Source organism: Microchirus variegatus (genome assembly GCF_963457635.1).
Source record: "Microchirus variegatus genome assembly, chromosome: 2".
In the NCBI taxonomy this organism is placed as follows: Eukaryota; Metazoa; Chordata; class Actinopteri; order Pleuronectiformes; family Soleidae; genus Microchirus; species Microchirus variegatus.
In genome coordinates, this window is record NC_139803.1 from 43132151 (window position 1) to 43157643 (window position 25493).

The 25493-nt window shown below is 43.4% G+C and overlaps 1 protein-coding gene across 1 annotated transcript; it reads right to left on the reverse strand.

Moving 5' to 3' along the window:
* Positions 1–15437: 15437 nt before the first annotated feature.
* LOC310924250 (uncharacterized protein) lies at positions 15438–25245 on the reverse strand. The gene is made up of 6 exons (XM_083885912.1): positions 25095–25245; positions 22028–22402; positions 19978–20197; positions 17951–18015; positions 17745–17861; positions 15438–16344 (listed from the first exon to the last, which is right to left on the reverse strand). Exons 1-6 carry the CDS (start codon positions 25162–25164, stop codon positions 15833–15835), a joined length of 1359 nt encoding a protein of 452 aa, XP_083742038.1. The 5' UTR covers positions 25165–25245; the 3' UTR covers positions 15438–15832.
* Between the last annotated feature and the right edge of the window lie 248 nt (positions 25246–25493).

Consider the following 25493-nt stretch of genomic DNA (forward strand, 5'->3'; position numbering starts at 1 on the left):
CCAATCATCCACCCACCCATCATCCATTCATCCATCCATCATCCATCCATCCAATCATCTATCCATCATCCATTCATCCATCAACTGACCCACCCATCATTCAGCCAATCATCCACACACCCATCATCCATCCATCATCCATTCATCCATCAACTGTCCAACCCATCATCCATTCATCCATCCATCCATCATCCATTCATCCATCAACTGTCCCACCCATCATCCATTCATCCATTCATCCATCCATCATCCATCCATCATCCATTCATCCATCAACTGTCCCACCCATCATCCATTCATCTGTCCATCATCTATTAATTCATCCACACACCCATCATCCATTCATCCAATCATCATGATTCATCATCCATTCATCCCCATCTTTGTCAGTTTTTTTTTTTATGAACAAACTTTTTTTTCTTCTACAGGAAGTGAAAGGAAGCCAGAGTCACACTCCTGTGACATCACTTCCTGTTCATCAGCAGAGTTTGAAACTGCAGCTCAGAGCATCAGCAGCCATGGACGCGACAACACTGTGCACCGTTGCTGGTGAGTAACGCACCATCATGACAACATTCATCAGCTCGTGTTCACTCGTTTATTTCACTCACATCAGACTTTACACAACCAAACTGAAGTTTGTAAAACCACTACCTCTCCTGCACCAAAGTCCATAGAGAAAATCAGTGATTTTAACATCACAGCACACAGGAGTTCACAGGAGTTGTTGATCCACTGCTGCCTCCATCACTAACTTACAATGTCTGATTTTGTCAGATTCCGACCATTCGTCACGAAACAGGAAGTGCCCTATGACTTCGGCAAATATTGAGTTCCACCGAATTTCCTGAAACTTGGTGTTAAGATTTTATCGACCAAGACGAACAAAAAAGCCGATCGTAACTATGGCATCAACTCAACAGGAAGTCGGCCAATTTGAATTTTGGCGTCCATTTTGGCGCTTTGAATCCTACATAAATGAGCGAACTTGTCCAAGCGCGTTTATCGTACCGACATAAAAATCTATCGAAAGATTTTGCAGATTCAAAACGGCGCGGCCACGGCAAACCTTCTGTGTTTTGGTATTTTCGAACATTCGTCACGCAACAGGAAGTGCCCTATGATTTCGGCAAACATCGAGTTCCACCGAATTTCCCGAAACTTGGCAGGAAGATGTTATCGACCAAGACGAACAAAAAAGTAAATAGTAACCATGGCCTCAACTCAACAGGAAGTCTGCCAATATGAATTTTGGCGTCCATTTTGGCGCTTTGAATCCTAAGTAAATGAGTGAACTCGTCCGAGCGCGTTTATCGTACCGACATAAAAATCTATCGAAAATGTTTTGCGGATTCAAAATGGCGTGGCTACCCTCTGCGTTTTGGTAATTCCGACCATTGGGCACGCAACAGGAAGTGCCCTATGACTTCGGCAAACATCGAGTTCCACCAAATTTCCTGAAACTTGGTGGAAAGATTTTATCAACCAAGACGAACAAAAAAGTCGATCGTAACTATGGCCTAAACTGAACAGGAAGTCAGCCAATTTGAATTTTGGCGTCCATTTTGGCGCTTTGAATCCTAAGTAAATGAGTGAACTTGTCCGAGCGATTATCGTACCAACATAAAAATATATCGAAAGGTTTTGCGGATTCAAAACGGCGTGGCAACCCTCTGCGTTTTGGTAATTTCGACCATTCGTCACAAAACAGGAAGTGCCGTATGACTTCGACAAACATCGAGTTCCACCGAATTTCCCAAAACTTGGTGGGAAGATGTTATCGACCAAGACGAACAAAAAAGTAAATAGTAACCATGGCCTAAGCTCAACAGGAAGTCTGCCAATTAGAATTTTGGCGTCCATTTTGGAGCTGTGAATCCTACGTAAATGAGCCAACTCGTCCGAGCGCGTTTATCGTACCGACATAAAAATCTATCGAAAGTTTTTTTGGATTGAAAACGGCGCGGCCACGGCAACCCGAACATTCTTCACGCAACAGGAAGTGCCCTATGACTTCGGCAAACATCGAGTTCCACCGAATTTCCCGAAACTAGGTAGGAAGATGTTAGTGACCAAGACGAACAAAAAAGTCGATAGTAACCATGGCCTCAACTCAACAGGAAGTTGGGGATTTTGACGATTTGCACCCTACGTAAATAAGCTAGACACACCTCGTTATCGACTGATTTCCTCTGTTTCCTGCAGTGGCGCTCACGGTCCTTCCAAACAAATCCCAGTTCTTCGAGAACGAGTCCTTGACGTTGACCTGTGGGCAGCTGGGAAACTCCTCCCACTGGCGAGTGATGAAGACCACGTCCGCAAACACGACTCAAGAGTGTCAAAGTTCCGGGGAGACAACCGACAAATCCAGCTGCTTCATTGACCACATCTTTCCGTTTGACGCCGGCGTTTACTGGTGTGAGTCTGAGGCGGGAGGACGCCACGGTGACGTCGTCAACATCTCTGTGGCAGGTGCGTGAACGCTGTTCCCGAACGTTAGCGCCGCGCGTCTTTTTCACGACACAGTTCTAAAACTCCATCGGCCCGCCTCAATCCTGTCCTTGGACGTTTTCTTGTCCCACAGATGGCGCCGTGATCCTCAGGGCTCCCGTCCACGCTGTGGCGGAGGGCGAAGACGTGACTCTGCGATGTGAACACGTGGATCCGTCGTCCAACGTCTCCGCGCGCTTCTATAAGGACGATCTTCTCGTGCTCAGCAGCGCGTCGGGAAACATGAGCGTCCGCGACGTCTCCAAGTCGGACGAAGGACGCTACAGGTGCGTCTTAGGAGGCGTGGCGTCACCCGACAGCTGGCTGACCGTCACAGGTGAGACATCGTAGAGACTTCGCAGAGACGTCGCAGAGACACCGTAGAGACGACGTAGGACATCGTAGAGACACAGTAGAGACGTCGTAGAGACGCAGTAGAGACTTCGTAGAGAGACTTCGTAGAGACATCGTAGAGACATCGTAGAGACATAGGAGAGACATAATAGAGACGTCGTAGAGACATCGTGGAGAGACATCGTAGAGAGACGTCGTAGAGACATCGTAGAGAGACGTCGTAGAGACATCGTAGAGACATTGTAGAGACGTCGTAGAGACATCGTAGAGAGACATCGTAGAGAGACGTCGTAGAGACATCGTAGAGAGACGTCGTAGAGACATCGTAGAGAGACGTCGTAGAGACATCGTAGAGACATTGTAGAGACGTCGTAGAGACATCGTAGAGAGACGTAGTAGAGAGTTCGTAGAGACGTTAGAGAGACGTTGTAGAGGCGCAGTAGAGACATCGTAGAGAGACGTAGTAGACACGTCATAGAGATGTCGTAGAGACTTCGTAGAGACTTCATAGAGACGTCGTAGAGACGCCGTCTAGTAGAGACATAGTAGAGATGTCGCAGAAACGTCGTAGATACTTCGTGGAGACTTCGTAGAGACATAGTAGAGACATCGTAGAGAGACGTTGTGGAGACATCGTAGAGAGACGTTGTGGAGACATCGTAGAGAGACGTCGTAGACACATCGTAGAGACGTCGTAGACACGTCGTAGAGACAACGTAGAGATGTTGTAGAGACATCGTAATGAGACGTAGTAGACACGTCGTAGAGACATCGTAGAGACGATGTAGAGACGTCGTAGAGACGTCGTAGAGACATCGTAGAGACATTGTAGAGACATTGTAGAGAGACGTAGTAGAGACATCGTAGAGACGTCGTAGAGACATCGTAGAGACATTGTAGAGACATTGTAGAGACATCGTAGAGACATCGTAGAGACGTCGTAGAGACGTCAGAGAGAGAAGTAGTAGAGACGTCGTAGAGAGACATTGTAGAGACATCGTAGAGACATTGTAGAGACATTGTAGAGACATCGTAGAGACATCGTAGAGACATTGTAGAGACATTGTAGAGACATCGTAGAGACGTCGTAGAGACGTCAGAGAGAGAAGTCGTAGAGACGTCGTAGAGAGACATTGTAGAGACATCGTAGAGACATTGTAGAGACATTGTAGAGACATCGTAGAGACATCGTAGAGACATTGTAGAGACATCGTAGAGACATCGTAGAGACATCGTAGAGACATTGTAGAGACATCGTAGAGACGTCGTAGAGACGTCGTAGAGACATCGTAGAGAGACGTAGAGACGTCGTAGAGATTTCGTAGAGACGCCATAGAGACGCCGTAGAGACTTCGTAGAGACTTCGTAGACACATCGTAGAGACATCATAGAGAGACGATGTAGACACGTCGTAAACACGTCATAGAGACAGCGTAGAGATGTCGTAGAGACAACGTAGAGAGACGTTGTAGACACATCGTAGAGATGTTGTAGACACATTGTAGAGACTACGTTGAGACGTCGTAGAGATGTCGTTGAGACGTCGTAGAGACGTAGTAGAGAGACGTCGTAGAGACGTCGTAGAGACATCGTAGAGACATCGTAGAGAAATCGTAGAGACATCGTAGAGAGACGTAGTAGAGAGTTCGTAGAGACGTTAGAGAGACGTTGTAGAGGCGCAGTAGAGACATCGTAGAGAGACGTAGTAGACACGTCATAGAGATGTCGTAGAGACTTCGTAGAGACTTCATAGAGACGTCGTAGAGACGCCGTCTAGTAGAGACATAGTAGAGATGTCGCAGAAACGTCGTAGATACTTCGTGGAGACTTCGTAGAGACATAGTAGAGACATCGTAGAGAGACGTTGTGGAGACATCGTAGAGAGACGTCGTAGACACATCGTAGAGACGTCGTAGACACGTCATAGAGACGTCGTAGACACATCGTAGAGACTTCGTAGAGACATTGTAGAGACGTCGTAGAGACGTCGTAGAGACGTCGTAGAGACATCGTAGAGAGACGTAGTAGAGACATCGTAGAGAGATGTCGTAGAGACGTCGTAGAGATTTCGTAGAGACGCCATAGAGACGCCGTAGAGACTTCGTAGAGACTTCGTAGACACATCGTAGAGACATCATAGAGAGACGATGTAGACACGTCGTAAACACGTCATAGAGACAGCGTAGAGATGTCGTAGAGACAACGTAGAGAGACGTTGTAGACACATCGTAGAGATGTTGTAGACACATTGTAGAGACTACGTTGAGACGTCGTAGAGATGTCGTTGAGACGTCGTAGAGACGTAGTAGAGAGACGTCGTAGAGACGTCGTAGAGACATCGTAGAGACATCGTAGAGAAATCGTAGAGACATCGTAGAGAGACGTAGTAGAGAGTTCGTAGAGACGTTAGAGAGACGTTGTAGAGGCGCAGTAGAGACATCGTAGAGAGACGTAGTAGACACGTCATAGAGATGTCGTAGAGACTTCGTAGAGACTTCATAGAGACGTCGTAGAGACGCCGTCTAGTAGAGACATAGTAGAGATGTCGCAGAAACGTCGTAGATACTTCGTGGAGACTTCGTAGAGACATAGTAGAGACATCGTAGAGAGACGTTGTGGAGACATCGTAGAGAGACGTCGTAGACACATCGTAGAGACGTCGTAGACACGTCATAGAGACGTCGTAGACACATCGTAGAGACTTCGTAGAGACATTGTAGAGACGTCGTAGAGACGTCGTAGAGACGTCGTAGAGACATCGTAGAGAGACGTAGTAGAGACATCGTAGAGAGATGTCGTAGAGACGTCGTAGAGATTTCGTAGAGACGCCATAGAGACGCCGTAGAGACTTCGTAGAGACTTCGTAGACACATCGTAGAGACATCATAGAGAGACGATGTAGACACGTCGTAAACACGTCATAGAGACAGCGTAGAGATGTCGTAGAGACAACGTAGAGAGACGTTGTAGACACATCGTAGAGATGTTGTAGACACATTGTAGAGACTACGTTGAGACGTCGTAGAGATGTCGTTGAGACGTCGTAGAGACGTAGTAGAGAGACGTCGTAGAGACGTCGTAGAGACATCGTAGAGACATCGTAGAGAAATCGTAGAGACATCGTAGAGACATTGTAGAGAGATGTCGTAGACACATCGTAGAGATGTCGTAGAGACATCGTAGAGATGTCGTAGACACGTCGTAGAGACGTCGTAGCGACATCGTAGGGACAACGTAGAGACTTGAACAGTTCTTGTTTGGAAACGTCCGTCTAACAGTGAGATAAAGACTTGTAGCTACAAACCCTCTGTGTTTGCTTTGAGGTCATCTTGTCATTTCCTGTTTTGAAGCACAACACAGAGAGCGACCTTACTCCCACCTCGCCAGTATTCTACTTCCTGTGGCGGGTGCCTGTCTGTGGTTGATGCTGTCAGTGCTCTGCTTCTACAGATGCCTCAAAGGTCAGTCCGCTGTCGTCTGCATAACATTTCACTTCCTGTCGTCTCAGCATAAACAGCCTGTTATTAAAAGGGTGCATTCTGTATGTGTGTGTGTGTGTGCCCTGTTCACTACGTTTTGCTAACGCTACATAGCTAACGTTAGCCTCGCTGCCTGGTTGAGACGGTGGCGTTCACCGTTTCCCCCCCCCCGCCGCAGCTAACTTGCACGTCTTCCATGTTGTGTTGCAGGTAAACGTGACGCCGATCTTTCGTACACGGACGTCGTGATCACAGAGGGACGTAAACGGCCGCGGATCAAAGGTAAAAAAAAAATAAAAAATCCGCGACACGGCGGATGCTAATTTGACGTCTACTTGCACCGAACTTCCGTACGTGATTCCATTGCGCGAAATGAGAAATGAGAGTTTTCAACCCAGGCAGGTGAAGAAAAAAAATGACGTGAAATTCACGTTATCGCATTGCGTAGTTTCGCAGATTCTACTCACGCATTAACAATGTCACGTTAGCCTCATGAAACACGTTTTACGGGGCTCTTGAATATCGTGGCATAATCTTTTCTTTTCTTTATTTTTGAAGTCGATGAGCACAGATTTGGAAATGAAACGGAGGAAGCAAGCAACCACCAGGTGGCGCTTCTTGTTTGTTTGTTTTGTTTTTTTAAAGCATAGTTTTCCTTCTGTTAGTCTCCTGTCAGGTGTGAACACAGACGTTGTCACGTTACGTAATCCTCCGCTGGCTGTTTGTTGTCGCTGCCACTCCCAGTGACTGAAGCCCCGCCCTCTGACCCAGTTTTCTGTGCTCTCATTGGCCCAGTGTGACATCAGTAGACGTCAGTCGCCAAGTTTCAGTCATGTGTCTGTAGAACTCTAGTGTTTGTTTGTAGTTATTGTAGTTACTATGCTGTGTCATTTTACGTCTCTTTGTAGTCATTTTATGTCTCTTTGTAGTCATTTTAAGTCTCTTTAAGTCTCTTTGTAGTCATTTTAAGTCTCTTTGTAGTCATTTTATGTCTCTTTGTAGTCATTTTATGTCTCTTTGTAGTCATTTTAAGTCTCTTTGTAGTCATTTTAAGACTCTTTGTAGTCATTTTATGTCTCTTTGTAGTCATTTTATGTCTCTTTGTAGTCATTTTAAGTCTCTTTAAGTCTCTTTGTCGTCATTTTAAGTCTCTTTGTAGTCATTTTACGTCTCTTTGTAGTCATTTTATGTCTCTTTGTAGTCATTTTATGTCTCTTTGTAGTCATTTTAAGTCTCTTTGTAGTCATTTTAAGTCTCTTTGTAGTCATTTTATGTCTTTGTAGTCATTTTATGTCTCTTTGTAGTCATTTTAAGTCTCTTTGTAGTCATTTTAAGACTCTTTGTAGTCATTTTACGTCTCTTTGTAGTCATTTTAAGTCTCTTTGTAGTCATTTTAAGACTCTTTGTAGTCATTTTAAGTCTCTTTGTAGTCATTTTAAGTCTCTTTGTAGTCATTTTAAGTCTCTTTGTAGTCATTTTAAGTCTCTTTGTAGTCATTTTATGTCTATTTGTAGTCATTTTAAGACTCTTTGTAGTCATTTTAAGACTCTTTGTAGTCATTTTAAGACTCTTTGTAGTCATTTTAAGACTCTTTGTAGTCATTTTAAGACTCTTTGTAGTCATTTTAAGTCTCTTTGTAGTCATTTTATGTCTCTTTGTAGTCATTTTAAGACTCTTTGTAGTCATTTTAAGACTCTTTGTAGTCATTTTAAGACTCTTTGTAGTCATTTTAAGTCTCTTTGTAGTCATTTTATGTCTCTTTGTAGTCATTTTAAGTCTCTTTAAGTCTCTTTGTAGTCATTTTAAGACTCTTTGTAGTAATTTTAAGTCTCTTTGTAGTCATTTTAAGTCTCTTTGTAGTCATTTTACGTCTCTTTGTAGTCATTTTACGTCTCTTTGTAGTCATTTTACGTCTCTTTGTAGTCATTTAATGTCTCTTTGTAGTAATTTTAAGTCTCTTTGTAGTAATTTTATGCCTCTTTGTAGTCATTTTAAGTCTCTTTGTAGTCATTTTACGTCTCTTTGTAGTCATTTTAAGTCTCTTTGTAGTAATTTTAAGTCTCTTTGTAGTAATTTTATGCCTCTTTGTAGTCATTTTAAGTCTCTTTGTAGTCATTTTACGTCTCTTTGTAGTCATTTTAAGACTCTTTGTAATCTTTTTTAGTCTCTTTGTAGTCATTTTAAGTCTCTTTGTAGTCATTTTAAGTCTCTTTGTAGTAATTTTACGTCTCTTTGTAGTCATTTTAAGTCTCTTTGTAGTCAACAGTAGAGACATGTTTGTCTCTACTGTTGTTGTCTCTGTTGTTGTCAACACTTTGTCTTCTCCGCAGACGTGGACGCGACATCCACCGAGTACTCCAATATCAAATTGGAGCCGCCAAACAGGAAACAGCAGCAGCAGCAGCATCGTCAGCACCGCTGAGATGGTGTTCGTCGTCTCTTTGTTTCTCTTCATTCTGTGTCTTTGCAGGTTTGTTTTTGTTTGTGTCACTTGTTATTTTGTAAAACGATAATAAAAGTTCTGAGGAAACAGTGAATGAAACGTTTGTGTCTCATGTGTTTGAATTCTATCGTATATAATGTCTCTTTAAATAAATACACCTTTTTTTTCATATACCATTGAATCACACTTACAAGTTTCACTTGATATGTGTAAATGGTGACATCTAGTGGCCACACACTGGTATTGTGTTTCTATGCAAGCGTCCTGATCTACAGGAATAATGAATTTCAGGATTAAAATGGTCAGTTTTTATCAGGACATTAAAAGAAAAAAATGTATAATATAATTTTTCAAAAAGAATGAAACTTGCTGTTAAATTTTTATTTCTTTAGACTCTGTTGTTTATTTTAGATTTTACATTTGGGGAGTGGTGTCAAGATATTTTTGTTTTAGAGTATAGTCTAAAAGTGCAGTCTAAGAGTGTAGTTTAATGTATCGTGTAGTCTAAGCGTGTAGTCCGTGTGTGGTCTAAGAATGTAGTCTAAGCGTGTAGTCTAAGTCTGTAGTTTTAGCGTGTAGTCTAAGTCTGTAGTTTTGGTGTGTAGTCTAAGCGTGTAGTCTAAGCATGTAGTCTAAAAGTGTAGTCTAAGCATGTAGTCTAAGCATGTAGTCTAAGCATAGTCTAAAAGTGTAGTCTAAGCATGTAGTTTTGGTGTGTAGTCTAAGCGTGTAATCTAAGCATGTAGTCTAAAAGTGTAGTCTAAGCATGTAGTTTTGGTGTGTAGTCTAAGCGTGTAGTCTAAGCATAGTCTAAAAGTGTAGTCTAAGCATGTAGTTTTGGTGTGTAGTCTAAGCGTGTAGTCTAAGCATGCAGTCTAAAAGTGTAGTCTAAGCATGTAGTCTTGGTGTGTAGTCTAAGCGTGTAGTCTAAGCATAGTCTAAAAGTGTAGTCTAAGCATGTAGTTTTGGTGTGTAGTCTAAGCGTGTAATCTAAGCATGTAGTCTAAAAGTGTAGTCTAAGCATGTAGTCTTGGTGTGTAGTCTAAGCGTGTAATCTAAGCATGCAGTCTAAAAGTGTAGTCTAAGCATGTAGTTTTGGTGTGTAGTCTAAGCGTGTAGTCTAAGCATATAGTCTCAAAGTGTAGTCTAAGCATGTAGTTTTGGTGTGTAGTCTAAGCGTGTAGTCTAAGCATATAGTCTAAAAGTGTAGTCTAAGCATGTAGTCTTGTGTGTAGTCTAAGCGTGTAGTCTAAGCAGGTAGTCTAAAAGTGTAGTCTAAGCATGTAGTCTTGTGTGTAGTCTAAGCGTGTAGTCTAAGCAGGTAGTCTAAAAGTGTAGTCTAAGCATGTAGTCTAAAAGTATAGTCTAAGCATGTAGTCTTGGTGTGTAGTCTAAGCATATAGTCTAAAAGTGTAGTTTTAGCGTGTAGTCTAAGTGTGTAGTTTTAGCGTGTAGCTTTAGCGTGTAGTCTAAAAGTGTAGTCTAAGCGTGTAGTATAAGCGTGTAGTATAAGCGTGTAGTATAAGCGTGTAGTATAAGCGTGTAGTATAAGCGTGTAGCTTTAGCGTGTAGCTTTAGCGTGTGGTCTAAATGAGCGTTTCACAGAAGTTTAGCCTCACGTCTTGTAGGTTGACAGACCATTGACCGTCACATCTCTAAACTGGGTCATCGTGTTCCACTGAGCGACCTCTGCCTCGATGTGACCCAATTATAAAGCGTTGAAATCAAGTCACTCACGACAGACTCTTTTATTTATTCAAACACAACAAACTTTTAAACAAACCACAGCATTTTTCAAGCCAACACGAAGCATCACTTTCCTGTTGATTTTGTTTGGTTTTTCTCGCCTGTTTGTGGTTTTGTGTCTCAACATCCTCTCACTTTTGTGCCGCCGCAGTCTGAACATGTCCGACATCGTCACAGAACTCATCGCTGCGTCCGTCCAATTTCAGCAAATCGCAGATAGAAACAAAAACAAAACTTCTATAAAGCCACTATTTCCATGATGACGTCGTTGCTCTTTCTTCTGCCGGGAACTGTCCGAGCTGTTGTAGAAAAGAGAAACATTTGATTAAAAACATGGAAACATTCACTGACTTTTTGGCATTTGTGTGTGGTTTGAGTGTGTGTAATAACAAAAGCAGCCACCGCCTCAACCGCGTGGTCATTTTCTCACATTTTGACAAACAATGAGCTAAAAAAAATGCATAGGTGATAATTATTTAGCTAAATTTCTTTTCTATGTTAGCTTAAAATAAGGTGTTGCCTACATAGGCTACAATATTATGTTAGCTACATTTCTTTTCTAAGTTACCTAAAAACTATAAGATAAGATAATTATTTTTGCAAAAAAAAAAATCGAAGTTAGCTAAAAACAGTAAGGTGTCGTCTGCATAGGTGATAATTATTTAGCTACATTTCTTTTCTATGTTAGCTTAAAATAAGGTGTTGCCTACATAGGCTACAATATTATGTTAGCTACATTTCTTTTCTAAGTTACCTAAAAACTATAAGATAAGATAATTATTTTTGCAAAAAAAAAAAAAATCGAAGTTAGCTAAAAACAGTAAGGTGTCGTCTGCATAGGTGATAATTATTTAGCTAAATTTCTTTTCTATGGAAGCTAAAAATAAGGTGTCATCTGCATAAGCTACAATATTTTTTAGCTATATTTCTTTTCTAAGTTAGCTAAAAACAATGTGTCATATGCAAAGGCGATGATTTTTACCTAATTTTCTTTTCTAAGTTAGCTAAAAACAATAAAGTGTCGTCTGCATGAGTGATGAATTTTAAATATGTTTGTTTTCTAAGTTAAAAATAAAAAACAATAATGTGTCTACCATATTATTTTAGCTAAAAAAAAATTCCAAGTTAGCTAAAAACAATAATGTGTCGTCTTCATAGGGGATAAATATTTAGCTGAATTTCTTTTCTATGTTAGCTAAAAATAAGGTGTTGTCTGCATAGGCTACAATATGTTTTTAGCTAAATTTATTTTCTTAGTTAGCTAAAAACAATAGAGTCATCTGCATAAGCGACGATTTAAATACATTTGCTTTCTAAGTTAGCTAAAAACAATAAAGTGTCATCTGCATAGGTAATGATTTTTAGCTAATTTTCTTTTCTAAGCTAGCTAAAAACAATAAGATGTCATCTGCATAGGCGATGATTTAAATATATTTGTTTTCTTAGCTAGCTTAAAACAATAAGGTGTCATCTGCATAAGTGATAATTTTAAATACATTTGTTTTCCAAGTTAGCTTAAAATAATAACGTGTCATATGCAAAGGCGATGAGTTTTAGCTAACTTTGTCTAAGTTAGCTAAAAACAAAAAGATGTCATCTGCATAGGCGATGATTTAAAGACATTTGTTTTCTTCGGTAAGCTAAAACCAATAAGGTGTCGGCTGCATAGGCTACGATATTTTTTTAGCTAAATTTCTTTTCTTAGCTAGCTAAAAACAATAAGGTGTCATCTGCATTAGTGATGATTTTAAATACATTTGTTTCCCAAGTTAGCTTAAAATAATAAGGTGTCATCTGCATAGGCCATGATTTTTCGCTAATTTTCTTGTCTAACTTAGCTAAAAACAAAAAGATGTCGTCTGCATAAGTGATGATTTTAAATACATTTGTTTTCCAAGTTAGCTTAAAATAATAACGTGTTGTCTGCATAGGGAATGATTTTTAAATACATTTGTTTCCTAAGTTAGCTTAAAACAATAAGGTGTCATCTACATAGGCCATAATTTTTAGCTAATTTTCTTGTCTAAGTTAGCTAAAAACAATAAGATGTCATCTGCAAAGGCTACGATATTATTTTAGCTAAATTTCTTTTCGAAGTTAGCCAAAAACAATAATGTGTCATATGCAAAGCTGATGAGTGTTAGCTAATTTTCTTGTCTAAGTTAGCTTAAAACAATAAGGTGTCGTCTACATAGGCGATGATTTAAATACATTTGTTTTCTCAGGCAGTCGCTCTGATTATGACAGATTGTGTAGAAGGTGAAAACAAAGAACGAGAGGATTTAGCGATTTTATTTAGCCGTGCGAAGCCCCGATGCACCGCGCTGTCATTAGCATCGTCAAAGTGGAAAAAAAACGCGACACAACGTTACCTCTCTTCCTGTCTCTGCATATGAGCGCAAGCACGACGGTGGACAGCAGGTACGGAGTTCCCGCCAGCAGGTGGCACAAATGTCTGAAGACGGAAGCTGCGGGCGGATCCGAGGACGGAGGAGGAGGACGCGACGCTGCGAAGATACAACAAAAACACGGTAGATTAGATACGCAACGTTTCAAGACCTCGTCCAAAACCCAGAAGACGCAGCCGTTAAACTCTCGTAAAAACAACTCACCGCGGACGTCGAGTCGGCTGGACGGCGACTCGCCGCCTCCGGAGACGCCGCACTTGTACAGTCCTTCGTCGGACTCGGAGACGTTAGCGATGGTCGTCTCCGAGGCGCCGCTGTCCACCAGGCGGCCATCTTTGTAGAAGTGAAACACGGTGTCGGACGGCCGTCGCTGGGCCCTGCAGCGCAGGGTGACGCTCCCGCCCTCGGCCACCGGGAGCGCCGGACTCTCCAGGATCACGGTCCCATCTGCGGAGGACAGAAGAAGCGTCACGTCGAAAGGAAAAGCTAACGAAATAAAAGTCTTTTGACAGCAAGTCGACTTCTACCTATGACGTTGACGCTGGCGCCGCTGCTCTGCTCCCCGTCCGCAGACTCACACCAGTAGGTGCCGCTGTCCAGCGCGTAGACGTTCCCAACGGTGCACATGGAGCCCGAGGAGGAGGAGCCTGAGGGGGTGGAGCCTGAGTTGTTGGAGCCCGAGGAGGAGCCTGAGGAGGAGGCGGGGCCTGAGGAGGAGGCGGAGCCCCAGCTGGACGAGCACAGACTGACTCCGCCCATCGTGGTGTTCCTCTTCACCCTCCAGCCCGAGGCGTTAGCGCGATGGACGCAACTCAGCGACACCGTGGAATAAGGAAAGAACTGAGACGAGTCCGGAGTGATTCTGAGACACGCTGTGAGGGGGGAGGAAGGAAGGAAAGGAAGGGAGGGAAGGAAAGGAAGGAAGGGAGGGAGGAAGGAAGGAAAGGAAAGGAAAGGGAGGGAGGAAATGAAAGGAGAGGGAGGGAGGAAGCAAAGGAAAGGAAGGGAAGGGAAGGGAAGGGAAAGGAAAGGAAAGGAAAGGGAGGGAAGGAGGGAGGAAGGAAGGGAGGAAGGGAGAAAGGAAAGGAAAGGAAAGAAGGAAAGGAAGGGAGGAAGGAAAGGAAAGGGAGGGAAGGAGACAAGAAAGGAAAGGAAATAGAAGGAAAGGAAGAAGGAAAAAGTAGAAAGGAAGGAAAGGATGAATTTAATGATAAAAGTTGGAAGGAAGGAGACAAGAAAGAAGGAAGGATGGTAGGAAGGAAAGGAAGGGGAGAAGAGAGAAGGAAGTAGGAAGGAAAGAAAGGAAGGGGGACGAGAAAGAAGGAAGGATGGAAGGAGACAAGAAAGAAGGAAGCAGGAAGGAAGGGAGGAAGTGACGAAGGAAGGAAAGGATGAATTTAATGATCAAAGTTGGAAGGAAGGGGTCAAGAAAGAAGGAAGTAGGAAGGAAGGAAAGGAAGGGGACAAGAAAGAAGGATGGAAGGAAGGAAGGAGACAAGAAAGAAGGAAGGATGGAAGGAAGGAGACAAGAAAGAAGGAAGCAGGAAGGACGAAAAGGAAGGGGACAAGAAAGAAGGATGGAAGGAAGGAAGGAGACAAGAAAGAAGGAAGGATGGAAGGAAGGAGACAAGATTGAAGGAAGGATGGAAGGAAGGAGACAAGAAAGAAGGAAGCAGGAAGGACGAAAAGGAAGGGGACAAGAAAGAAGGATGGAAGGAAGGAAGGAGACAAGAAAGAAGGAAGGATGGAAGGAAGGAGACAAGATTGAAGGAAGGATGGAAGGAAGGAGACAAGAAAGAAGGAAGCAGGAATGACGAAAAGGAAGGGTTACAAGACAGAAGAAGGATGGAAGGAGACAAGAAATAAGGAAGCAGGAAGGAAAGGAGGAAGGGAGGAAAGGAAGACAAGAAAAAAGGAAGTAGGAAGGAAGGAAAGGAAGGAAGGACAAGAAAGAAGGACGGGAGGGAGGAAGCAAAGGATGAATTTAATGATCAAAGTTGGAAGGAAGGGGTCAAGAAAGAAGGTAGGGAGGAAAGGGAGGGAGGGAGGAAGGTAGGAAGGAAGACAAGAAAGAAGGAAGGAAAGCAAGGGGGAGAAGAAATAAAGAAGTAGGAAGGATGGAAACAAAGGAAAGGAAGGGGACAAGAGAGGAAGGAAGAATTTGAATGTAAGGGTTAAAGTAGGAAGAAAGAAAAAGTGAGAGAATAAATAAATAAATAAATAAGAGATAAAAGTGATAAAAAGTGAACTAACAGAATAAAAACTCACCGAGCGTCAGACAGAGTTCTGTCAACTTCATCCTGTTCTTAACTGATGGACAGACTTCAGATAAGCGCTCAACTTCCTGTCAGACGAAGCCACTCCCCCTCCCCCTCCCCCCTCCCCCCCACGCTGGTGACATCACGGGCACCAACCACTCATTCACCAACAAGGGGGGTGGGGGGGCAAATAACTGAGCTGAACTCAATGACAGTGTGTCACCAGCAGGTGGCAGCAATAAACAAGCAGAGACTCATATTCAGCTCATCATTTGTGTTTTTTTAAATAAATACAATTTATTTATGTCGTGAAAGTACAAACAACTGTAGAAAAACGACTTTTATGAGCTTATATGATATAAAAATGCTAAATGAATATATGTGTAAATACAGCATAAAAATATATAAAGTGCTTATCATGTTTAAAAAGGGACAGTTTGATTGTAGCAGTTAGCATAAGGCGCATGCTAGCAATTTTTTTTTTTTTTTTTTTTACCAATTTGAACAAGAAATCCTCCCAGACATTAAAAGTCCCGCCCACCAAGCATTTGTGCGACACAAAAGTGCTTAGCATAGCTTTTAGCTTTATACCTTGTTCACGAAGGTCATTTTAGACGTAGCGTAGCGTCAGAGGACGCAGCCGCGGTCGTCCTCTCACCCGTCAGACTCTTCGTTCAGTGGACTGAACCGGTTGCTGGTCAGGACTGACGCGTGAGCCCCAAAGGACTGCCTGCGCGGCGGCCTCGGGGCGTTCGGATCGCGACGGAAGGAGTCGCTCATGGAACGACGTGCTTTGGACGTCGCCGCCGCCGCCGCAGCGCTAACCGAGGGCAGATCCGGAGCGCTGGTGTTACGATGATGGGTTGTTTGGATCGGGCGGGAGGATCCGGGATTGCTGCTCTGCCTTTGGAGTGGCGGACGTTTGACGTTACTGGGTGTTGACGGACTGATGGTTGGTTGGTTTAGCTGGTTAGCAACCGGAGGTCCGTCTCTTCTCTCCAGCTGGCTGTTAGCCGTGCGAAGGTCTGACCTGAGCTTGGCGTTCTCCTCGGTCAGCTGATCAACGATGTGTTTTTTCTGCTCCAGCAACGACTGCGTTTCAGACGTACCATTGTCGATGCTAGCACTGGAGGACTGCCGGGTCACCGGATGTTTCAGTTCCCCCCCTGCGTGAACACAAGAACACAAGACTTTAGCAACGCTAACATCTGCTGAAGTACGACCCCAGTTTCTTGCCGTTAAGAGGCCACATGGTGGAGTAGCGTCTCGTACTGTTGCCTTATAGGGTAGGATAAGGGTTAGGTAAGGGGTTAGCTAGGGTAAGGTTTAGAGTTGGGGTTAGCTGGGGTAAGGTTTAGAGTTGGGGTTAGCTAGGGTAAGGTTTAGAGTTGGGATTAGCTAGGGTAAGGTTTAGGGTTGGGGTTAGCTAGGGTAAGGTTTAGAGTTGGGGTTAGGTAAGGGGTTAGCTGGGGTAAGGTTTAGAGTTGGGGTTAGGTAAGGGGTTAGCTAGGGTAAGGTTTAGAGTTGGGGTTAGGTAAGGGGTTAGCTAGGGTAAGGTTTAGAGTTGGGGTTAGGTAAGGGGTTAGCTAGGGTAAGGTTTAGAGTTGGGGTTAGGTAAGGGGTTAGCTGGGGTAAGGTTTAGAGTTGGGGTTAGGTAAGGGGTTAGCTAGGGTAAGGTTTAGAGTTGGGGTTAGGTAAGGGGTTAGCTAGGGTAAGGTTTAGAGTTGGGGTTAGGTAAGGGGTTAGCTGGGGTAAGGTTTAGAGTTGGGGTTAGGTAAGGGGTTAGCTAGGGTAAGGTTTAGAGTTGGGGTTAGCTGGGGTAAGGGTTGGGGTTAGGTAAGGGGTTAGCTGGGGTAAGGTTTAGAGTTGGGGTTAGCTAGGGTAAGGTTTAGAGTTGGGGTTAGGTAAGAGGTTAGCTAGGGTAAGGTTTAGAGTTGGGGTTAGCTGGGGTAAGGGTTGGGGTTAGGTAAGGGGTTAGCTGGGGTAAGGGTTAGGGTCGGGGTTAGGTAAGGGGTTAGCTGGGGTAAGGTTTAGAGTTGGGGTTAGGTAAGGGGTTAGCTGGGGTAAGGTTTAGAGTTGGGATAAGGTAAGGGGTTAGCTGGGGTTAGGTAATCTGCAAACTTTCTTACAAAGAGGTTCCAGATTTGATAACGTGAAGATCCCCTTTTCTGGTGAACGTATAAATCTGTGAATCCCGGGTTTCAAGGCGCAACGCACTACCAGGTTAGCAACTCAACGGTGTACAAAATCTGGGCCCACGGGCCGGACTTAGCAGTAGACAATGAACGGATGAATGAATGAATGAATGAATGAATGAATGAATGAATGAATGAATGAATATTATCTGTATGGAAAGAAAAAAACATCCATCATTTTGAAAACTTTGACCGATCCAGGGGCCACGAGGTCGGCGTAGTGGTTAGCGGGAATAAAAAGCAAATGCTGCGACGGAGGAAGGTCGATGTGGAACTATAAAAAGGTAACGAGCGCTAGCATTAGCCTCAGGAGAGAACACAGTTTGCTTATACTCGACAACTTTGTTTGTGTTGTGTCCTGTGAGTTTTACCCGATTTGCAGAACCGCTTCCAGTGCAGGATTGCTACTGCACACGCCAGTCCGACAAACAAAATCCATCCCACGATGGCGAAGATCCAGATTGCAAGGCAGGACGCCCGACAGTCAGCTGGATTATTGAGACGCAAATGTTACATTCGTTAAATGCTATTTACGTAAACACATTGGACGGATATCATCGGGTAGGCGAGTTCATACCTGGAATGCAGAGTTTAGCTTCCGTGGACTCGTTGAACACCGGATCCTGAACCCTGCAGGTGACGCTGTGACGGACACAGACGACAGGTCAAGCCTCAGTTTGCGCTTCACTTTTGCAAAAAATTACGATTTCTATTGATTGTTTTGCACCAGATTCATTATAAAGTCCGAAAAAAGGGAGGAGATCCACGCACGTGGCTAGCGTTAGCGAGCATTGGCTAGCATTAGCGTCAGACCAGAGCTCTAATCGTAAAAAACGAAACTGAAGTTTGTCTCTTTTTCGTGTTTGTTAGCTTGTAAACACAGCGTAACTAGCTATGCTAGGTTTCACTCTGTGCTAACCACGATGCTAACTTCCCTTTGAAGCTACATCAACTTTGATATGTTGACATTTTACAACGAAAAGCACGACATGGTCACATGACGGTTTAGATGTTGATGCGTTTGTCCACACAAAAACATAAACCTGAAATTTTCAAAATAAAAGACACCGCTTAGGTTGTCCACACTAAAACATAACCCTGCAGTTTTCAAAATAAAAGTCCACATTAATATTCTGCCCCAGAGATTTCAAAATAAGTTTTTGCCCCTGCAAATTTCCACATTTCTATTTGTCCACACTAAAAAAATGACCCCCACAATTTTCAGAATAAAATTCTATGCTTTTGTCATCCACACCATTAAACCAGTTCTTGGTCTCTCTTCAAAATAAAAGCCACATTGTATGCTCAACCACACTAAAAACACAACCGGACAATTTTCAAAATAAAAGTCACCGTTTGTGCTGTCCGCACCAAGACGTAACGCCACGTGGTCAAATACAACCAAAGACATTTCAAAATAAAAGCCTGAGTTTCTGCTCAACCGCATGAAAAAAAAAACACAACCCTGAAATTTACAAAATAAAAGTCACCATTTCTGCAATAATGTTGTTGTTAGCAAAGTCTCACTTCCTGTTTGAAAAGGGAGGAAGGAAGGAAGGAAAGGAAAGGAAAGGAAAGGAAAGGAAGGAAGGAAGGAAGGAAGGAAGAAATAGAAAAAGTAAAAGGGAAGGGAAGGAAAGAAGGAAAGGAAGGAAGGAGACAAAAAAGAAGGAAGGATGAAATTAAGGAAAATGTAGAAAGGAAGGAAAGAAGGAAGGGAGGAAGGGAGGAAGAAATAGAAAAAGTAGAAAGGAAGGGAAGGAAGGGAGGAAGGAAGAAATAGAAAAAGTAAAAGAGAAGGGAAGGAAAGGAAAGAAGGTAAGGAAGGAAGAGACACGAAAGAAGGAAGAATGAAATTAAGGAAAATGTAGAAAGGAAGGAAAGGAAAGAAGGAAAGGAATGGAGGGAGGAAGGAGAAAAGAAAGAAGGGAGGAAGGAAGAAATAGAAAAAGTAAAACGGAAGGGAAGGAAAGAAGGAAAGGAAGGAAGGAGACAAGAAAGAAGGAAGGATGAAATTAAGGAAAATGTAGAAAGGAAGGAAAGGAAAGAAGGAAAGGAAGGGAGGGGGGAAGGAGAAAAGAAAGAAGGGAGGAAGGAAGGAAGAAATAGAAAAAGTAAAAGGGAAGGGAAGGACAGAAGGAAAGGAAGGAAGGAGACAAGAAAGAAGGAAGAATGAAATCAAGGAAAATGTAGAAAGGAAGGAAAGGAAAGAAGGAAAGGAAGGGAGGGGGGAGGGTGGAAGGAGAAAAGAAAGAAGGGAGGAAGGAAGGAAGAAATAGAAAAAGTAAAACGGAAGGGAAGGAAAGAAGGAAAGGAAGGAAGGAGACAAGAAAGAAGGAAGAATGAAATTAAGGAAAATGTAGAAAGGAAGGAAAGAAGGAAGGGAGGAAGGAAGAAAGAGAAAGGAAGGAAAGGAAGGCGACAAGAAAGAAGGATGAATTTAAGGATTAAAGTAGGAAGAAAGAAAATAAAAGTCAAAAAGTCACCATGTCTGTTTTCCTTGTTGTTGTTACATTAAAGTCTCACTTCCTGTTTACACATCGTAACCATAGCGACAGCTAAAGACTGTGAATGTAACCCGAGATCACGTGTTTTCACGTTTACCTGCTGGTTACGTTTAAAACGGCGACTCTTCCCGTCGTCGTGTAACATCCGGCGACGGCCGATTCCCGTCTTTTCGCCTCCTTCTCGGCGGGGATTTGGTTTCCCCCGTCGTCCAGAAACAGGATGCTGGGCTGGTGCAGACAGTGATCCACCTCACACTGCACGGTCACAACAGAACCCGCCGCAGACGCCGCGGAGAGTCTGGGCTCAGACACCACCGCTGTGGGAGGAGCCAATGAAAAAGAAGGAGGAGTCACGACGTGTTTTCATTCGTTCATTCATGTGGGCGCTCGTAAAAAAGTGAATCGCCCTAAACTGTCGCTCAACCACACCCTAACTCGCCGAAACACTGACACGCTCTCACCCAGAGGGACACAGGAGCTGCTGGTCCTCTGCTGCCTCGTGTGGTCACTTTGTGTGACTGAGGTAAATTTGCCGAATTTGACAAAATAAGTCCTTTGAACTTAGTGATGGAGGCAGAAGTGGATCAACAACTCCTGTGAACTCCTGTGTGCTGTGATGTTAAAAATCACTGATTTTTAAAAGGAAAGGAAAGAAGGAAAGGAAGGAAGGAGGCAAGAAAGAAGGAAGGATGAAATTAAGGAAAATGTAGAAAGGAAGGAAAGAAGGAAGGAAGGAAGGGAGGAAGAAATAGAAAAAGTAGAAAGGAAGGGAAGGAAGGGAGGAAGGAAGAAATAGAAAAAGTGAAAGGGAAGGGAAGGAAAGAAGGAAAGGAAGGAAGGAGACAAGAAAGAAGGAAGAATGAAATTAAGGAAAATGGAGAAAGGAAAGAAAGGAAAGAAGGAGAGGAAGGGAGGGAGGAAGGAGAAAAGAAAGAAGGGAGGAAGGAAGAAATAGAAAAAGTAAAAGGGAAGGGAAGGGTAGGAAAGAAGGAAAGGAAGGAAGGAGACAAGAAAGAAGGAAGGATGATATGAAGGGGAAATGTAGAAAGGAAGGAAAGGAAAGAAGGAAAGGAAGGGAGGGAGGAGGGAGGAAGGAGAAAAGACAGAAGGGAGGGAGGAAGAAATAGAAAAAGTAAAAGGGAAGGGAAGGAAAGAAGGAAAGGAAGGAAGGAGACACGAAAGAAGGAAGGATGAAATTACGGAAAATGTAGAAAGGAAGGAAAGAAGGAAGGAAGGAAGAAATAGAAAAAGTAAAAGGGAAGGGAAGGAAAGAAGGAAAGGAAGGAAGGAGACAAGAAAGAAGGAAGGATGAAATTAAGGAAAATGTAGAAAGGAAGGAAAGAAGGAAAGGAAGGAAGGGAGGAAGAAATAGAAAAAGTAAAAGGGAAGGAAAGGAAAGAAGGAAAGGAAGGAAGGATACAAGAAAGAAAGAAGGAAGAAATTAAGGAAAATGTAGAAAGGAAGGAAAGAAGGAAAAGAAGGAAGGAGACAAGAAAGAAGGAAGGATGAAATTAAGGAAAATGTAGAAAGGAAGGAAAGAAGGAAGGAAACGAAAGGAAGGGAGGAAGGAAGGAAGAAATGGAAAAAGTAAAAGGGAAGGGAAGGAAAGAAGGAAAGGAAGGAAGGAGACTTTCTCTATGGGCTTTGGTGTGGGAGAGTGAGCGGTTTACAAACTTCAGTTTCTTGTGAATTAAACCTTTTGTACCGAATAACATCTACGTCATTTTAACTCTATTGTATCTTAAGAGCACGTTCACGTCTTTATTTCACCGTGAGACGGACTTTTCCAACGGGAAACCGAAGTTTGTAAACCGCTCACTCTCCCACACCAAAGCCCATAGAGAAAATCAGCGATTTTAGCTCGCGGCGACACAGGAGCTGCTGCTGCTGCTCTGGCTGAAACGGATCCAACTAAAACCTGTACCGACTGGACTGGATTGCGCTTTTGCCGACACCCATGTGTTCACGTCAGGGTTGGAAACACCTTCAGGGCCTGTGCAGGTCTGGACCTGATCTTTCTAAGCAGTTTGGTTTGTCACGGTAGGAATAGTTAGCTAAGCTAATCACCAATGTTTGGCTAACCCTTCCCAGGAAAACGGTCTGCAAGACCTTCGGGACTCCAGAGTGACCCACTAAACTGGACTCACCCACTTCGAGCACCACCGTCGTGTCTTCGCCGTAGTCCTGGTTCCACATCTTTTTGCACAGGTAAGTCCCAGCGTCGGTCGGCCGCACCGCCGCGATCCTCAGCGAGACGTTTCCGTTTCTCGGCGCCGCGCCGCCGTTTTCCGCGAAGCTCGTCCTGCCCTCGAAGGCGGCGTTCTTCAACACGTGGCGATCTTCGCGTCCGTCGCGGTACAAATAGACGATGCCGAACTTCGGCTCTCGGTGCGGGTCCACGGACCACTCCACCGTCGTCGGGAAACCATGACGGGTGGCGGCGGCGTTGAACGCGCAGGGCAGAACTGCGTTACTGCCGGCCAACACCCGGACCTTCACCTGAGCGCTCGCCGTGGATTCACCTGAGATAAACAAACGTTTAAATGATGTTTTTAAGTAGTGCTGGGCACGCTAACGGCGACAATGTTAGCGCATGGTGCGTTTCTATGACGACTGACCGGAAAAAGACGTACACGTGACGCGATGTTTACGCGACTCCCGATTGTTAAAACGAGTCTCTAAAGTAACGCTAAACTTTAAAAACGGACGTACGCGGTACACAGGTACGCTGGTTGTTCGTAGCACTGCTCTTTTCTTTTAATAACCAGACTGCTCCAGTTCCACTGTAGGCGTGCTAGCGGCGCTAAAGGAGCTAACGCTGCTAGCTGGTAAACGTTGCCTCGGCACGAAAACATGCGTTAGTTTAGAGACGCTAGTCGCTAGTGGCGATAACGCATGACGTGTTTCCATGACAACTGACCGTAAAAGCGCTGCTCTTTTCGTTTTAATAAATAGACGGCTCCAGTTCCACTGTAGGCTAACGCTAACAGCGCGAAAGGAGCTAACACAGCTAACGAAGCTAGCTGGTAAAACGGTGCCTGGACTGCCGGTGCCGGTGCCGCGGCACGTAAACACAACGTCACAAGTGTCTTTTTCTGGTCAGTCGCCATCGAAACAGCACTAGATTTTAGCGATTAGCGCTATTTTCCAATGCTGCAAACTGAATTTGAGATGTCATGGATGTGCTGGCAACGATTTATCGCGATCCCATTGATTACTTAAATAACACCGAGCTGCCGTCTCAAGTTTAAAAAACAACAACAAAAAAAAAAACAATATTATGCTATTAACGGCTATGCTAACTGCCGGACTGCCGATGAATGCATGTCGTCGCTTTTGGCAGGAAACGTTGTTATCTAAAATTAGCGAGAATTCAATGCTTATCGTCATTTTCAAGAATTGGAAGCATTTTCTTTGAACAATTATTTCAATAATATGACAAAATCCAAATTATATACCACTATTTTGTGTCAAAATGTATAAAAATCGGGTTGAATTTGTGACAATTCAAAGATCACAAGAAAAACACTCTATTTTTGTGATATCACGACCAAAAATGCGATATAAAATGAACCATAACTTCGACTCAACAACATTTTTTTAAAGCCTGAATATGTGACCTATAAACACACACTCCCAGGATGTCCATATAAGGAGTTGTGTATTCACTGCCCGGCTGCCGATGAATGCATGTCGTTGCTTTGGGCAGGAAACGGTGTCATCTCTGACAAAAACAGAGCCGACGAACAACAAATTAGCCAGAATTCAACGGGTTTTTTGCGTCACCGAAATGTGATTTAGCGTCATTTTAAGATTTGGATGCATTTTCTTTCAACAATACGACAAAATCCAAATTATATACCAATTTTTTTTTTCATATGAAGCTGTTAACGACACATTTGTGCCACAAGGATTCTACATTTTCATCCGTCTGATATCCGATCCAGTGTGGAGTTGTGGAGTTAGCCGGGCCACCAACGCTAACCACGCGGCGACGGCAATGCTAACCACGAGGCCGCAGCAATAAGCTAACCCCTCGTGTCTGTGTACAAACACGGTTCCTTCCTGAGCACGTGACTGACTCCACCTTCGCAGGTGAATGACTCGACATCAGACTCGCTGAACAGGCTTTAAAAACATATCCACAGCATGTCGTATATACACCGCAGCAGCTGTACTTGCTAGGCCTGACATTGTAGTTTTGTTTGTATGACTGGAAACGCTAATGTAAACAGAAACACTGGTCCTGCTGCATTGTTGGTGCAACTATGCATGCAGTCGAGCGAGGGCGTGATTTAAATCGTGGATTTATTTGTTTATTGACAGATTATCTGCGGTTTACTGTGATCAAGCCACTGTTTACAAAGCTAACAAGGCGTTTCATCTCACACAGCGTAAATTGTATTTACAATAATGTTTGTATTTATGTGTTTTCTATTTTCTATTTTGATAATGGATGAATCAGTTTGTCGGATTTTAGACATTTCTCCGGTCATTGTTGGAGATTAACCCACGTTTTATCAAGATTGTCAAGTCTTTTTTACGGATCCACTGTTCGGCACTGTTCGGCACTGTTCGGCACTGTTCGGCACTGTTCGGCTTGATCCTTGTTTTCGGGAAGTCTCCATACAGTCACATGTATGCAGCTGTCCCTTAACACCAGACCCCTCTGTTAAATATCGATATTTTAGACATTTCTCCCGTAATTATTGGAGAATAACCCACGTTTTTTTAAACAGTGTTAACTAGTTTTAACTCGTCGACAGTTCGGCACTGTTCGGCTTGATCCCTGTTGTCGGGAAGTCTCCGGAACAAAGTCACATACAGCGGCAGGGGCTATGCAGCCCTAAACACGCCAGACTCCATTGTCAAATATCGAGATTTTAGACATTTCTCCTGTAATTGTTGGAGATTAATCCGCGTTTTTCAGGATCGCTAACTAGTTTTAACTGGATCTATAGTTCGGCACTGTTCGGCCTGATCCTTGTATCGCACGTCTCTTCCTGTGACGCAACTGAGAGAATAGTGTAATTTTAACAACGTCCTAATAAACTAATAAATCCGATTTATATCTAAAAATCGATTAATCGCCCTAACCTACAAACTCTATGCATTTCTTGCTACGTGTGGCTACGGGAATCGGCGCCATCTTACATCCACATATTTAACTTCGATTGATTTATTCATTTATTTCCACTAATAACTCATACATACCTGACTGTGTGCAGGTTAACAACAGAGCCGAAGCCAGGAGAAGACTGTGACACATGCCCAGATCACACATGTGTGTTTCAGTCTGCTGCGAAGACCAACAAAAACTAAATCAAATATAAAAATAGACGGAAAATGACAGGGAGCTCGCTTCAACTTGTGCCGGCGGCTCCTCAATGAAAACTGAAGACGGAAGTTCAGCTCGGAGTAAGGACAACTGGTGCGTTCAGGAACACTGGGACCATTCACTTACTCTCACTGTTATGGTTTGCCAAAGAGCGCGTGGTAAAGTGGTTCGTGCCTCAGGATAAAAGATATTAACATCACATATTTCCTACAACGCGCGAAGATTAAAATAAACTCAACTCTACGAGTCTGGTATTTTGTTTTAACACCATCAGC

What these genes read in the sequence shown, in the direction of transcription:
- LOC310924250 (XM_083885912.1), bottom strand. Translation starts at nt 25,164, where the DNA reads ATGTGTGATCTGGGCATGTGTCACAGTCTTCTCCTGGCTTCGGCTCTG. An exon ending in GTTAACCTGCACACAGTCAG is followed by an intron (nt 22,403 to 25,094) that starts GTATGTATGAGT and finishes TGTTTATCTCAG; the next exon opens with GTGAATCCACGGCGAGCGCT. An exon ending in GACGGTGGTGCTCGAAGTGG is followed by an intron (nt 20,198 to 22,027) that starts GTGAGTCCAGTT and finishes CTCCTCCCACAG; the next exon opens with CGGTGGTGTCTGAGCCCAGA.